General features: G+C 38.9%; 5 protein-coding genes across 5 annotated transcripts; all 5 read right to left on the bottom strand.

Annotated features, from left to right (window-relative positions):
• Positions 1 to 189: 189 nt before the first annotated feature.
• On the bottom strand, positions 190 to 2,304 carry TM35_000301640 (putative ubiquitin-like protein; the record flags this gene model as incomplete). Its single annotated transcript, XM_029028487.1, has 1 exon — positions 190 to 2,304. The coding sequence occupies one exon, from the start codon at positions 2,302 to 2,304 to the stop codon at positions 190 to 192; it is 2,115 nt and encodes a 704-aa protein (XP_028880190.1).
• Positions 2,305 to 2,733: 429 nt separating this feature from the next.
• On the bottom strand, positions 2,734 to 3,348 carry TM35_000301630 (uncharacterized protein; the record flags this gene model as incomplete). Its single annotated transcript, XM_029028486.1, has 1 exon — positions 2,734 to 3,348. The coding sequence occupies one exon, from the start codon at positions 3,346 to 3,348 to the stop codon at positions 2,734 to 2,736; it is 615 nt and encodes a 204-aa protein (XP_028880189.1).
• A 295-nt stretch (positions 3,349 to 3,643) lies between these two features.
• On the bottom strand, positions 3,644 to 5,569 carry TM35_000301620 (uncharacterized protein; the record flags this gene model as incomplete). Its single annotated transcript, XM_029028485.1, has 1 exon — positions 3,644 to 5,569. The coding sequence occupies one exon, from the start codon at positions 5,567 to 5,569 to the stop codon at positions 3,644 to 3,646; it is 1,926 nt and encodes a 641-aa protein (XP_028880188.1).
• A 470-nt stretch (positions 5,570 to 6,039) lies between these two features.
• On the bottom strand, positions 6,040 to 9,993 carry TM35_000301610 (putative C2 domain protein; the record flags this gene model as incomplete). Its single annotated transcript, XM_029028484.1, has 1 exon — positions 6,040 to 9,993. One exon carries the CDS (start codon positions 9,991 to 9,993, stop codon positions 6,040 to 6,042), a length of 3,954 nt encoding a protein of 1,317 aa, XP_028880187.1.
• Positions 9,994 to 10,667: 674 nt separating this feature from the next.
• TM35_000301600 (uncharacterized protein) lies at positions 10,668 to 12,521 on the bottom strand (the record flags this gene model as incomplete). The annotated part of the gene is made up of 1 exon (XM_029028483.1): positions 10,668 to 12,521. The coding sequence occupies one exon, from the start codon at positions 12,519 to 12,521 to the stop codon at positions 10,668 to 10,670; it is 1,854 nt and encodes a 617-aa protein (XP_028880186.1).
• Positions 12,522 to 12,693: the final 172 nt, after the last annotated feature.

The following is a 12,693-nucleotide window of genomic DNA, read 5'->3' as shown; positions in this document are numbered from 1 at the left end:
TTTTTTTTTTAAAGAATATTTTAAATTGTTTTTATATTTTCATTTTATTCCCAGTCCCATTTTCTAATCTTCTTCAAAATACCGGTGTTGTATGCAACATATATAATTTTTCTTAACGCACAAACACATGCACGCAGGCAGAAATACATATTAATAAACGCATATTGGTTTATTATTAACGTTTACCCACTACTGCTTCTTCAACTGTTTCCACATCTTGGAGCTCTCACCAGACTCAGCTGGTGGACTCTCATGTCGGAAACGTTGTGCGCGACCAACGATACCTTCATTTACTTCCTCAGGGAGTCCTCCAAAGGCATGCAATGCGTTGCGCAATTCATCTCTCTGATTATCAGCATTACTGGATGTTCCTCCTCCTTCAGAAGGGGAGGCGGCAGGAGGCAGATGAGAATTTACCGGAGAATTCGTAGATCCAGCTTCATCCCTTCTGTTTTCTGCACAAAATTCAGCTAGACAATCATCTAGAAGATCTTCTTCACCTCTTTCAGGGGATGCTGAGGGGGCATTAAAAATATTTGCATCACTCTCTCGTCTGTACTGAGCGAGGTATTCAGCATGCCACGCTCGCATATGGGCAGGTGCAAGACTTTGTAAAATAGGAATAACTCCCTGAACCCACATCACGCCGTTTTCAGAATATTGTTGTGCCGCAGCTTGTAGTAATCTTGTTAAAAGAATATTCATCCCTGTTGAACCTCTTACAAACCAATTTGAAGATCGCTCTACAGCTATTCCAACAGCACGAGCAAAAGCAATCCTTAAACCACGTACCCACTCAACTCCGTCTTCAATTGTATTCAAAATAGCATTAGCCAGTTCTTCGTGTGCATTTAAGAGAAGATTTCGAAACTCTGTAAAGAAATTAGCTTGAGGATTAATTTCCAATTGAATAGCCTGCATCGATGATCTATCGTTTCGAATCGTATTCATGATGCTATCAACCTCCGTTTCCAATCGATGATGACGATTTTCCTCCGCTGTGGCAAACTGTGTCCCTCCACTTGGAGCTCCCCACTGCTGCACCAATTCTGTTAAGGGTTGACGTGAATTTATAATAAAATTCCAATCCCCACCTGCGAGGCGCATCAATCTTGGGATGGCATCCTCTGAGAAAATAATGGTGAGAATCTGGGATAAAGCTCCTGTCTCTTCATGATTTATTCCGAATACTCTGGTTCCTAGTTCAACCAGACCTTCATGTCCTAGTCCCAAAGGGAAACTTGCACCTCTAGTAGAGGCATCATTATTATTATTAGTAGTAGTAGTATTACTATTGTTATTACTTGCTTCACCAGCTGTACCTGTTGTCGCCCCATTAGGTTGAGCCGTGGGAGGAACGGCTGGAGTTACTGGAGTTGCTGGTGGATTTTCAAAGTGTGTAGAAATGTTCCACCTTGGAAACCGCATGCGTTCACGGAGTCGTTCAATCCGCTCAGGAAGTTCATCAAGTTCATTAAGACCCACATGCACATGAATGTGAAGTGGCGCAGTTACAGATCCATCTTGCGGCATCATAGTTGATGGAAAAGAAATACGATGCACGGTTTGCCGATGTCCAAATGGAGCCTCTTGCTGTTGCTGCTGTTGTTGTTGTTGTTGCTGTTGCTGTTGCTGCTGTTGTTGTTGTTGTGATTGCTGTTGTCCTGGTTGTTGTTGTTGTGGCGGTTGCGGTTGCTGCTGTTGTGATTGCTGCTGTTGTCCTGGCTGTTGTTGTTGTGATTGTTGTGGCGGTTGCTGCTGTTGTTGTTGTGGCTGCTGTTGCTGTTGCTGCTGCTGTTGTTGTGGAGGTGGAACTCTAATACCCTCAAAAATAACTTCACCGATTGGAATTGCCGGGAACAAAGATCTCGCCACAGTCATGATACTTGGAGCGAGGGCTGGCAAAGCAGTCATAGCAGCAGCCTGAATTTCAGGTATATTAATCTGAAATGTTTCTGGGAAATTGGGAATATTATTAAACCCTTGTCCCTGACCATTGTTATTAGAGTTATTATTATTATTATTATTCATACCACCACCAGTACTACTATTGGAACCTTGCGTACGATTTTCAAATCCCGCTGGGGGGACCACCACATGGACTATAGAATCATCATGAAGGAATGAACTCAATGGTCGAGAGTTATCAATCAGACGTCCCATGTGAATAAGCCGCAATCCCTCTGCTGAAGTGTTGAGTCGTTCAGCAACAGCGCGGCGCAGTCCATCCACACCTTCATCTGGGTTGATTTCAAGACCCGTAATTCTGTGCTCTGGTCGTGCACCTGAAACATTAATACGCATTTTTTCTTCTATTCTTTTTCTTTTTTTTTTCTTTTTTTTAGTTTATCTCACACTTTTGTTTTGATTCTTGTTCGTTTTTTTTTTTTCCTTCTTTTCCTTCTTTCTTTCTTTTCTTTTGGTTTCGAGATTTGCTTCTTACTAGGGATTTGTTTTCCCGTCGTATGGTGCCAAGGCAGAAACAACGTGTAAAGCAAAGCACACACAAAACAAAAAAAAGAAAAAAACCTTATATGAAGAAGAATGAAAAACAAGAAACAGAAAAAAAAAAACAACATTACCCCCCACTTCTCTCTCTCTCTCTCTCTTTTATTTTCTTCACTCCCCCACCCTTTTTTTTTGTTTTGTTTTCTACTCGATTCCCTTGCTTATTCCCCAACCTCACCTTTTTGAGGGATAAGAGAAATCTATTATATATCATCATCATTATCATCAATCGAGGTCAAATTCAAACTTCACCTTCGCCGCATGATCCCGCACGGCTTCTATCTTCGCCGCGACGACACTATTCCACCAGCCGCACTCCACCAACAACGCCTCCGCCTCATTTAACATCCGCTCGCCCAAGTTGAGGTGCTGCATCATGAGAAGACTCCCATAATCCGCAGCGAACATCACCCGCCGCTCCGCCATGGCGAGGCGATTGGCAATATACCGTCGACGTAAGGCAGCTGGCAGTTGACGGAACTCATGCAATGGGGCTTCTTCATCTTCTGCCCAGTTTGGGAATAACTCACGATTACTCATGTATTCTAATCCCATTTCATCTTTTCCTTCTTGTGGTTCCTTCTCTTCTCTCTCGGCTTCTGTGGCGGAGCGGTAGTGCTCTCGCATGCCGGGCTCGTAGTGTACACGACCAAAAAAGGCCTTTTCCCAGTGACTCGCGAGACGCCGCCGATCTCCCGCCAGAGAGGCATCTTCTTGCCGTGTATCCTCCGAGTTATCACTATTGCCTCTCATTCCACAAGAGAATGTTTCTAAATATAATGCCAATATTTGCCTTCTTCTCACATGCAATATTGACAATGCATGTGAGTAGCGTCTCATGCTTGAAACACACAGAGAGAAAAAATACACACACACACTCCTCGCCTTTTTGTTTTGGTGAAAAACAATTATTACAAGGGTGAAAAGAACATTATATTTTCACCGGTGGGGAGAGATATACAAAAAACAAAAAAAAAAAAATACTTGTATCAAAAGATTAAAGAAATATTCATCTAGTAAAAATATCAGTAAATAGTCGTGATAATAATAATAACAATAATAATCAATTCTTTTTTATTCTCATCTTTTTTATAGTAGATCTCTATATGCAAATGTATGCTTATTATCAGCAAATTTATTTTTTAGATTTCAATTCATCATTACAGAATATAACTGTAAGAGCTATTCCTCTAATATCATCTATCAATACGGCATCTTCTGCAGTCTCACCAAAGATAGCACGATTAATACGTAATGCTGGTAAATCACATTTTCCTCCATTGTTCCCATCATCATTACTATTACTATTATGGCAAGGTGCTACAAAACACATTGGATGGTTAGAAAGCCACATAAACACCTTTGCCTCGTGATTATCTGTTGTTACCATAAGAGGTTCATCCCAATCAAGAGATGATGTATTGTTCTCCTTTATGATTTCACCATTCCCATTTTCATGCGGAACACGTTGAGGAGGAGAATGAGAAGGATGATAATAATGACGCTGCTGAAATCGCCAATACTCAGAAGAAGGTGATGGACTCCAGAAAAGTCCTACAACATTTTCACGATGGTGAAGTACCGCCAAAACACGTTGTTGTAAAATATCAATCACTAAAACAGTACGAGGACATATACCTAAAGTAACGGCAGCTATCTTACCAGAAGTGCTCATCGCAACATGAGAACTAGATGGAAAAGAGTTTACTAATGATTCTTCTGGAATTAAATCTTTATTAATATTAAACCATGAAGGAAAATCCTTTACATCTTCTTCATATGGACCTGAATCTCGTGAAAACTTTGCTGTAATATCTGCCGTTGATATTGGTTCTTCCAATAAGAGTAAATTTTTAAAATGCATAGGTATAATCACATCCTCATAAAAAGAGATTTTTCGTAAAGCCATCACTCTTTTTTGAGATACCACAACAGCACGACACTCTTTTGCGAATACGATAAAAAGAATATCCCCTTTTTTTGAAGCTACTACATTTTTTACACCAGATTCTTCTTTATATAAGACCCGTACACCATTATACGTTGTCACGACTACAGAACCTTGTATGTAATCCACCAAAGCTATTCCACCTTGTAGTGGAATACAATCTGAAACACGTCGAACAAGATGTCCAATAGAAAATGTGTGTAATTCTTCATGTGTAGTGGCAGATAAAATCACAATCCACTCACTACGACGTGGACCATCACTTTCTTTTTCTCTTCCTTCTCTATCTAAAGCAGTATGATGATAAATCATACCATGATCTTCACCTCCCCCATTTGAGGCATTTGTTGTTGTTACCATTGGGGTCATTTCACTACCAGGTGTAAATATTTCATTTCCCTGATCCTCACGATCTCTTAACAAGGGTGAATGTAATGATTTAGGGGTTACATAAACTAAAAAACGACGACAGATAGAAAAACGAAGTAATGCTGCTTTACTGACGGGTTTATTTACCCACGAGGTTTCACAAGAGGAGAAGGAAGAAGAAGAAGACGAAGACTGATGATGATGTGATACGTTATCACCATTAGGAGAAACTGTCTCTTTCAATATATTGGAAGAATGTCTTGCGGCGAGTTGAGCAGAGTACTTCACCCCACCGGGAAGCCGCATTACTTCTCCATCCACAAGGGAAAGTACATGAACTTGTAAAAGTCCAACCCAATAAATCACACGAGAGGATGGATGCCATAATACTGCACGTAAACCAGAAATCCCAGCATCTATGCGAGCCACACAACACTTTCCATACACACTCACCACTTCCACAATTTTTCTTCTCGCTAAAAGTAAAGAAACGAGAGTACTATCGGGTGACCATTGTAATTCATGAATTTCATCTAGGGCTGTAAACTTTGAGATAATAGGATCCTCTTGACGGCGGTGTTGTGAGAGAGCTGTAGGACTTGGAGGAGAATTATGTATCAACTTATTTGTACAACGAATATAATCCTTAAATACAACATTTAGATGATTGTACACAATAGCATAGAGACTCTGATTCGGTGAGAGAGTACATAATCCACCTTCATCTAATCCCACCACCTGCATTTAACGTCTATATTATTAAACAAGAAGAAAAAAGGAAAAAAAAAGAAAATGAAAGGGAGATAAAAACACCTGACAAAGAGAACCAAAAGGGATAAAGGAATTAATAGGGATACACATGCAATTATTTTACTAAACAATCTACAAGGTAAAATAAATAGTGGGAATACGCACTAACACGATCCAATGAACGTAAAGAAGAGATGCAAAAGTTATTCCAATATTCCTGTTTTTTCCTCCTTTAATCCGTTATTCTGGAAATATCATCTCAATCGATTCGTCTTTGATTACTTCACTGCATTATAATTTTTTTTGAATAAAAACAAATATATATATATATATTCAATGTACCAACTACCACTCACTACACACAACACCCCCTCCCAACCCTCCCCCCGCACCAAAAATAACTTTCCACCATCATCATCATCAACACTACTAGTACAAGAATGATGATAATAATGATGATGATGTTAATGAGAGTGATCCTCATCATTTTCGCTGCTATCATGATCGTTACCTTTACTTGAAACAAGTGGAACTAATGGAAGTGTACTTGTCTGGACCACATCTCCAGTTACGGTAACAAACACAGATGCACATCCCGATCCATCGGAATCCCACACTTCATGATAAGTCACACGATGTTTTAAGAGTGCATCGCCTCCCATTAATCGCACCATTGCCTGAACCATGCATTGCATTTCAAAATCTGTTCGTTGAAAAAAGACACCAAGATCATTTGAGGTATCTATACCATAATCTTCACGGATAAAATGTTGAGAAAGACGACCCACATATCGTACAATTGCCTTCCCTGCTACAAAATCCAATGGAGTAAAGATAACTTCGGTTTCATTTGCCTCAAATAAATTCCAGTCTGTTGGTAGTCGTCGCGCTGGTTGATGTAACATGGGTCCTCCACCTGCAGAGGACTCTAATGTCATTCCACTCTCACGATGCCGACCATCCACCACACCACTCTTCGCATCTGCAGTCACTCCCGTCTTTTCCATTAAATTACGAATAGCGGTGGAGGCGAGAGAAGTGAGGGCCTGCCATTGCCTTTCCACCATTCCAGGCCGGGCCCAGTTATCTCTATAGCCCCCACTCACACTCGCCAGGGCGGAGGTGGAAGTCGTCGCCGAAGCCGCCGCTGCCGCCGCACTCGCCTCCATTTCTGACCATAAATACGGTGGTGGGATATCTCGTTTAAATACAAATGGAAGGGCATAAGGGGCATTACTTTTTACAAATACACTACGTTCCACTTGATGGACAATATCCTTTTCAATGTGATTAACTCCACCAGCAGTTCCTCCTCCTCCTCCTCCTCCACCTCCAATACCTCCAGAGGTGCTACTCACATCCGTTGTACGAGCACTACAAACAGAAGCTCGAAGTGCGTTATTACATTCTATCGGCACAGCATACTTTGGTGTAGATCCTCCAAGACTATTATGCGTCAATGGAACCGGACGGGGATCTCCTTCCACATATCGTAAACACTCTCTAAAGGATTTCTCTTCCAATTCTTCCAAACATAAACGTTTTGGGGCAGTACTCGTCATGAGACAACCTTCTAATCGTAATTGCATGGCACCAGAATTAGGTTCAAAGAATAAACCAAATGAAAAATTCATTACTCGTAATCGTTCTAGTGGATGATGATGACGACGTAATGCTACTCGACAAACAGCTTGAACAAAGGCACGTTTAGCTTCTGCAAAACATTTATTTACAGTTCCTGTAGAAATAGAACCATTATACATTCTATTAATAATAAAACGTCGATTTAATAAAACACGTTCTTGTGATCCAAATGCATTTGCGCAATCTGGTACATATGGTACAGTAAGAAGTATACTATCTTCAAATGTTAATTCTCCAATCATTCCAAGCATTATTTCAGCTTCTTCCTCATCATCAATTTTTACCACATAATCACTAACTCTACCACATTTTCCAAATCCTGGTAATCCTTGTTCATTATCAGAATCTGAAGAAAATATATCACCTCCTCCCCATGAACCAGGTGAACTATTTTCATATCCTCTATGTTCTGATAAATCCGATGATGTGGAAGAACTTCTTTGCGTATCGGTTGTATTTTTATTTTTACCTTGACGTCGTCTTGATCGTGCGTGTTGGGCTACTACATCTTCTAAACGAATAACGGCATCATGATGACGAATAGATGGATCTAATATCTCAACACGTGGTAGGGATGGAATAGGAAGACCTACCAAACAACACCCAGTTCCTGTCATGGTCCCTATAATAGCATCAGAGGTAATACATAAGGTCACTCGAAGACCAAATACAGCATTTAAACGTTGTAATTTAAGATTAAATAATAATTGTTTATGTAATGAATATTCAATACAAGAAAGAGCTTGAGAAACTGCAAGGGCAAGATCTACTCCACGAACAGCACTTTTTGCCTTGGATACAACAGCTTGTACAAGTCTTGGTTCTCCTTCATATGTAAGATCTTGTGGCATTGCACAGGATACTAATAATACCTCAGGAACGGATTTTTGATGACAAAGATTACATGTAATGAAATCTCCAAGGGCTCCTGTAATATCGACTAAACGCATAGAATTTCCAAATAAATGAATAGATGAACAATTTTTACGTGAAGTAAAACGTTTTAAAGCATGTCTATAAAGAAATTCAGGACCACCACGAAGAGGATGCATGGTATGATTTAATTTTACAGCAGTTCCAAAAAGTGAGAGAACAGCTACATCTTCATGATATAAAACCACTTCTTCATATCCAAGAATGACATTACAATAAAATGCACGAGCATTGGCTTTAAGTTCTTCACGTAATTCCATCCACCAAGCATCACGTTCTTGTGAAATCATTTGTTTAGATTTCATTTTTGCTACAATTTTTACCGATTGAGCACTAATATGACCACCAATATGTTCAATCATTCCAGATGGAAGATCTTTAAGAGTTAAAATAAGAACATTTGTACGTGTTCCTGTTGTCGCTTGCTGTGATGGTGGGAGTTCTGTCCCACTAGACTCATTATTTATTAAGGGAGCCGTGGCATTCTCAAGTACAGCCCCTCCAAGATTTAAAGGTGTAGGAATAGATGATCCAACAGGGTTCATACCATTATTATTATTATTATTATTATTATTATTATTATTATTATTAGCAGTAGTAGTATTATTAGTATTAGTAGTAGTTGGCTGTGTAATCACATGTGTATCGACTTCATTCGTAGTGGATGATACAGCTTCTTGTAGAGTTAATTTTGGCATTACCATTCCTTTTGATATTCCTGTAGTAGTATTAGTATTCGTATTCGTAGTACTACCAATCATCTGCTCTGTAGAAGTATCACCCATCGTTGGTAAATGCTGAGGTGTACCAAAGGAACCATGAGCGGGTGTTAAACATCCAGATGGGGTTTCCACTGGTCTCGTCTGTACGCCTTGAGTTTGTTGTGTATTGGAAGAAAGGAGGAAAGAACCCATTTTTTCTGGTTTTACATATTTTACGGCAGAGATTACACAGGGAGTTCCATATGCACGCACAATGATACCATTAGATTCCATATCAAATTCCTCTACATAACCAAGAACAGCATTACATTGCATTTCCACTACTTTACGAGCTAATTGTCGTCTTACTTTTCCACTAAGTTTATATAATTGAATAATTCGAGCTTCATTTGTAGTTCGGGTACTACGTAGATTCGTTAACTTTGAATGTTCTGGATCTGCTTTTACAATAAGTTCCTCTACCATCGTAAGTACGGATTCCACACGATATACAGCTGGATCCAATCTCCATGCAGAGAAGATCAAAATACCTTCATCCTCTGCTGTTAGTGAGGGATGCTGCATTCGAGTAGCTCGAAGAGGTTCTAATGTATCTCCTGAAGAAAAGAATCGCACAGAGTTTGGTGATGGCGGTTCATCTCCACGATTAGGATGTTCATAGTCTTGTAATGGTGGTAATAAACGAACTAATCTTCTTGGAAGCCGCGGTGCTAATGGATTCTCCGCGGTATGAAATTTTATCTTCACTGTAAGCCGTACTTCACCTCGAATTCCATCTGCACTGGTATCAAAGAGAGGAAACCATCCACTCATGGCTGGATTACTCTGTAAAACCATAGAATTACAATCCAGAAAAGTGAGTCCAATAATATCATCTCTACTGATAATATCATGATCATACAATCGCACCTCCAGTGGATCCTCTTGCAGGATGAGTAGATCTGCTGTATCTAAGCGAAATACTTTATTCCATACGGGATGTCTAGACATATGTACAATCTCCGTAGTGTACTCAAGATCATTGAGTTTAACAACAACGTAGGGATCTGCAAGTCCTGTTGTGCGATCCATAATGGGAAGATCCCGGGCTTCATGCACAGTCACCTTCACAGTGGCCATGAGAAGAGATGAGATGAGAAGTGGAGGCGGGGGACGTATCTAAATAAGACTCTTCTCCCATACACACACTGAGAGAGAGAGAAAAATAGAAAAAGAAAGAGCGGGCTACACTCTTCTTTCCACTTCACTCAAGAAGTACACCACAAAGAAAGGAAGACTTTCAAATGTAGGAGAGAGAAAGAAAAGGAGAAAAAAAATGAAGAGTATTGGATGAAGAAGATGATAAACATGAAGAAGAAAAAGAAATAGGAGCTCAAGAAAGAAAAAAAAAATAAAAAAAAAAGGGTCGACAGGATATAAATACAAATATATATATATTGGAAACAAAGAATGAAATAATGAAAAAAAAAACAATTATAAATCTGTTTAGAAAAAAAACAGAAAAAAAAAAACGAAAACATAAAAAAGAAAAAAAAAATGTCTTGCGCTCAACAAAGGCACAAAGAGAGACCAACTATTTCTGGCATCTCGAAGACTTACAGAAAACGAAATAAAAAAAAAGATAAAAAAGACTGCGTTAACAGAATAAAAAAAAAAAAAGAAAATAATTCACGATCTGCGTTATTATTATTTTTATTATTATTGATAATATTGTTGAATAACAATAAGAAAAAACAAACGCAAAAGAAAAAAAAAGAAAAAGAAAAGATAATAAAAAAAGATAAGAGGACTAGTTATAATAATTTCTCTTCCTCTTCCCTCGCCAAGCTTTCCGACAGCCGATTCCACATGGACCTCAGCTCTACTAGAAAACACACTTGTGGATCCACAATTGGCCGCACCTCACGTACACAACGAAGTAATTTTGAAAAAGAAAAGAGAGTCCATTCTTCTCCTAAAAGTTGACTCAATTGATATTCATCATTTCCACGAGGAAAAGGTTGAGGAATTCGTGAGAGTGCGTAAAAATCAGCAGAACATTTTCGCAAGTAATACGCCATAATTACAGAGGGACTTCTGGAAACTCCTTTCACGCAATGTACGAGAACACCAGGAAGTGGAGAGGATCGTATAGTATTATTATTACTATCACTATCACTACTACTACTACTACTACCGTTATCGTTATTATTACTACTACTATCATTATCGTTATCGTTATTATTATTATTATCATTATTATTATTATTCTTATTATTATCGTTATTGTGACTAATATCGGTATTGTTTCCACTCCCCACGCTTACGTCGCTCGTAGTGGGATCACCCACATTATTATTATTATTATTATTATTATTATTAATAATAACAGGGTGTTGAACTACCTCTATTTCCATTGGTGAATCGTCCAATTGCAATTCTGAGATGGGAATACCATCTGTATTACTTTCAATATTAATAATAGGCGCAGTTGTAGTTTTATAGCTTCTTAACAAATGCAAATTACGACAAGATGTCTTAAAAAGCAATGAAAGAGCATAACAATGTAATTTGTAAAGAAGTTCATCTAATTCTTCTTCACTCTTTTCTATATTTTTACTCTCATTCTCTTTTCTCTCATCTTCTTCTGCCAAACTAGCCATTATATGAGAGACTTGTACAATTCCCTGCAGAAGTGCTGTGGATTCCTTCACCACAGACAATTCTCCATCAATCATGAGATCTATAAATCCACTGGTGAGATCGACACTATCGGCAAGCCGAGATGAGGCATTATCCTCCATATGTACAGAAAGATAATAAAGTGGTACAGAGAGTGTGGGGGGCTCCTCTGAGAAGAATGATGAAGAAGAACAGGAACTATAAGCATGATGATTATTATTATTATTATGATTATGATTATTATTACTCAGACTACCGGAAGAAGAAAAAGAAGAAAAGGAATGACTTCCTGCACGTCTACGTGGTGTCCCTAATGTTTCTTCACAATGTAGTTTACAAACTTTCATCATCTTTTCACGCCGTCTGTGTCGGAGAAGCCACACCAAACAACTTTCTAAACTATGTAGAAAGCGATGTTCTGTTTCCTGTAGGACTTGTTTACAGTTTTCCAGCGCCTCTTCACATTCATTACTTTCACCGTGTGGAGTAAAGGAGGGAAGTGAGATCCCCACAACTCGTAGAAGCAAGAGGAATAACATCTTTGGTGTACGTTCAAATAAAACTCGTCCATTGGCTTGACGATTTAAGAAAAGAGACTCTGGTGGAGGTAAAAGAGAACTCGAAACAATAAGAACTCCACGTACCCATCGATTATTATTATTATTATTATTATTATTATTATTATTATTATCTTCTTTTATAGGTTGATCTTCCTTTTCCTTCTCTGTTGTATTTGTAGGCGGCGGTTGGGTAATATCATCATGAAATAACATTTTCTCTGTTAAATTACCGCGACGAGCGACTGCCGCGTTGGAGAGAAAAATATGCCCCGAGTTTCTCTCCGCCCCGGCGAAAAAAGTTTTGTTGACGGCCGCAGTGATATCGGCAATGCGGTCCTTCATGCGGCCAAATAATAATTCCGCCATCAGTCGCTCTCGCTGCTGATCATATTCAGACTTTATGCTGCTGGAGCTGGTGCTGGCCATGAAAGTAAAATGTGTGAACCCTTCTTCTTTTCTTTTCTTTCTTTGTATATGTATATATATGTGTTTGTTTGTTTGTTTCTTTTCTTTTATTTTCTGTAAATGAAAGAGTAAGATATAGAAGAAATAAGAAATAAGAGAAGAAAAACAAACAACAACAAGAGGAGAAGAACAA

The sequence above is a fragment of the Trypanosoma theileri genome, assembly GCF_002087225.1.
Source record: "Trypanosoma theileri isolate Edinburgh chromosome Unknown TM35_Tth_30_V1, whole genome shotgun sequence".
Lineage (NCBI taxonomy): Eukaryota > Euglenozoa > Kinetoplastea > Trypanosomatida > Trypanosomatidae > Trypanosoma > Trypanosoma theileri.
This window is presented reverse-complemented; position numbering and strand designations above follow the sequence as displayed.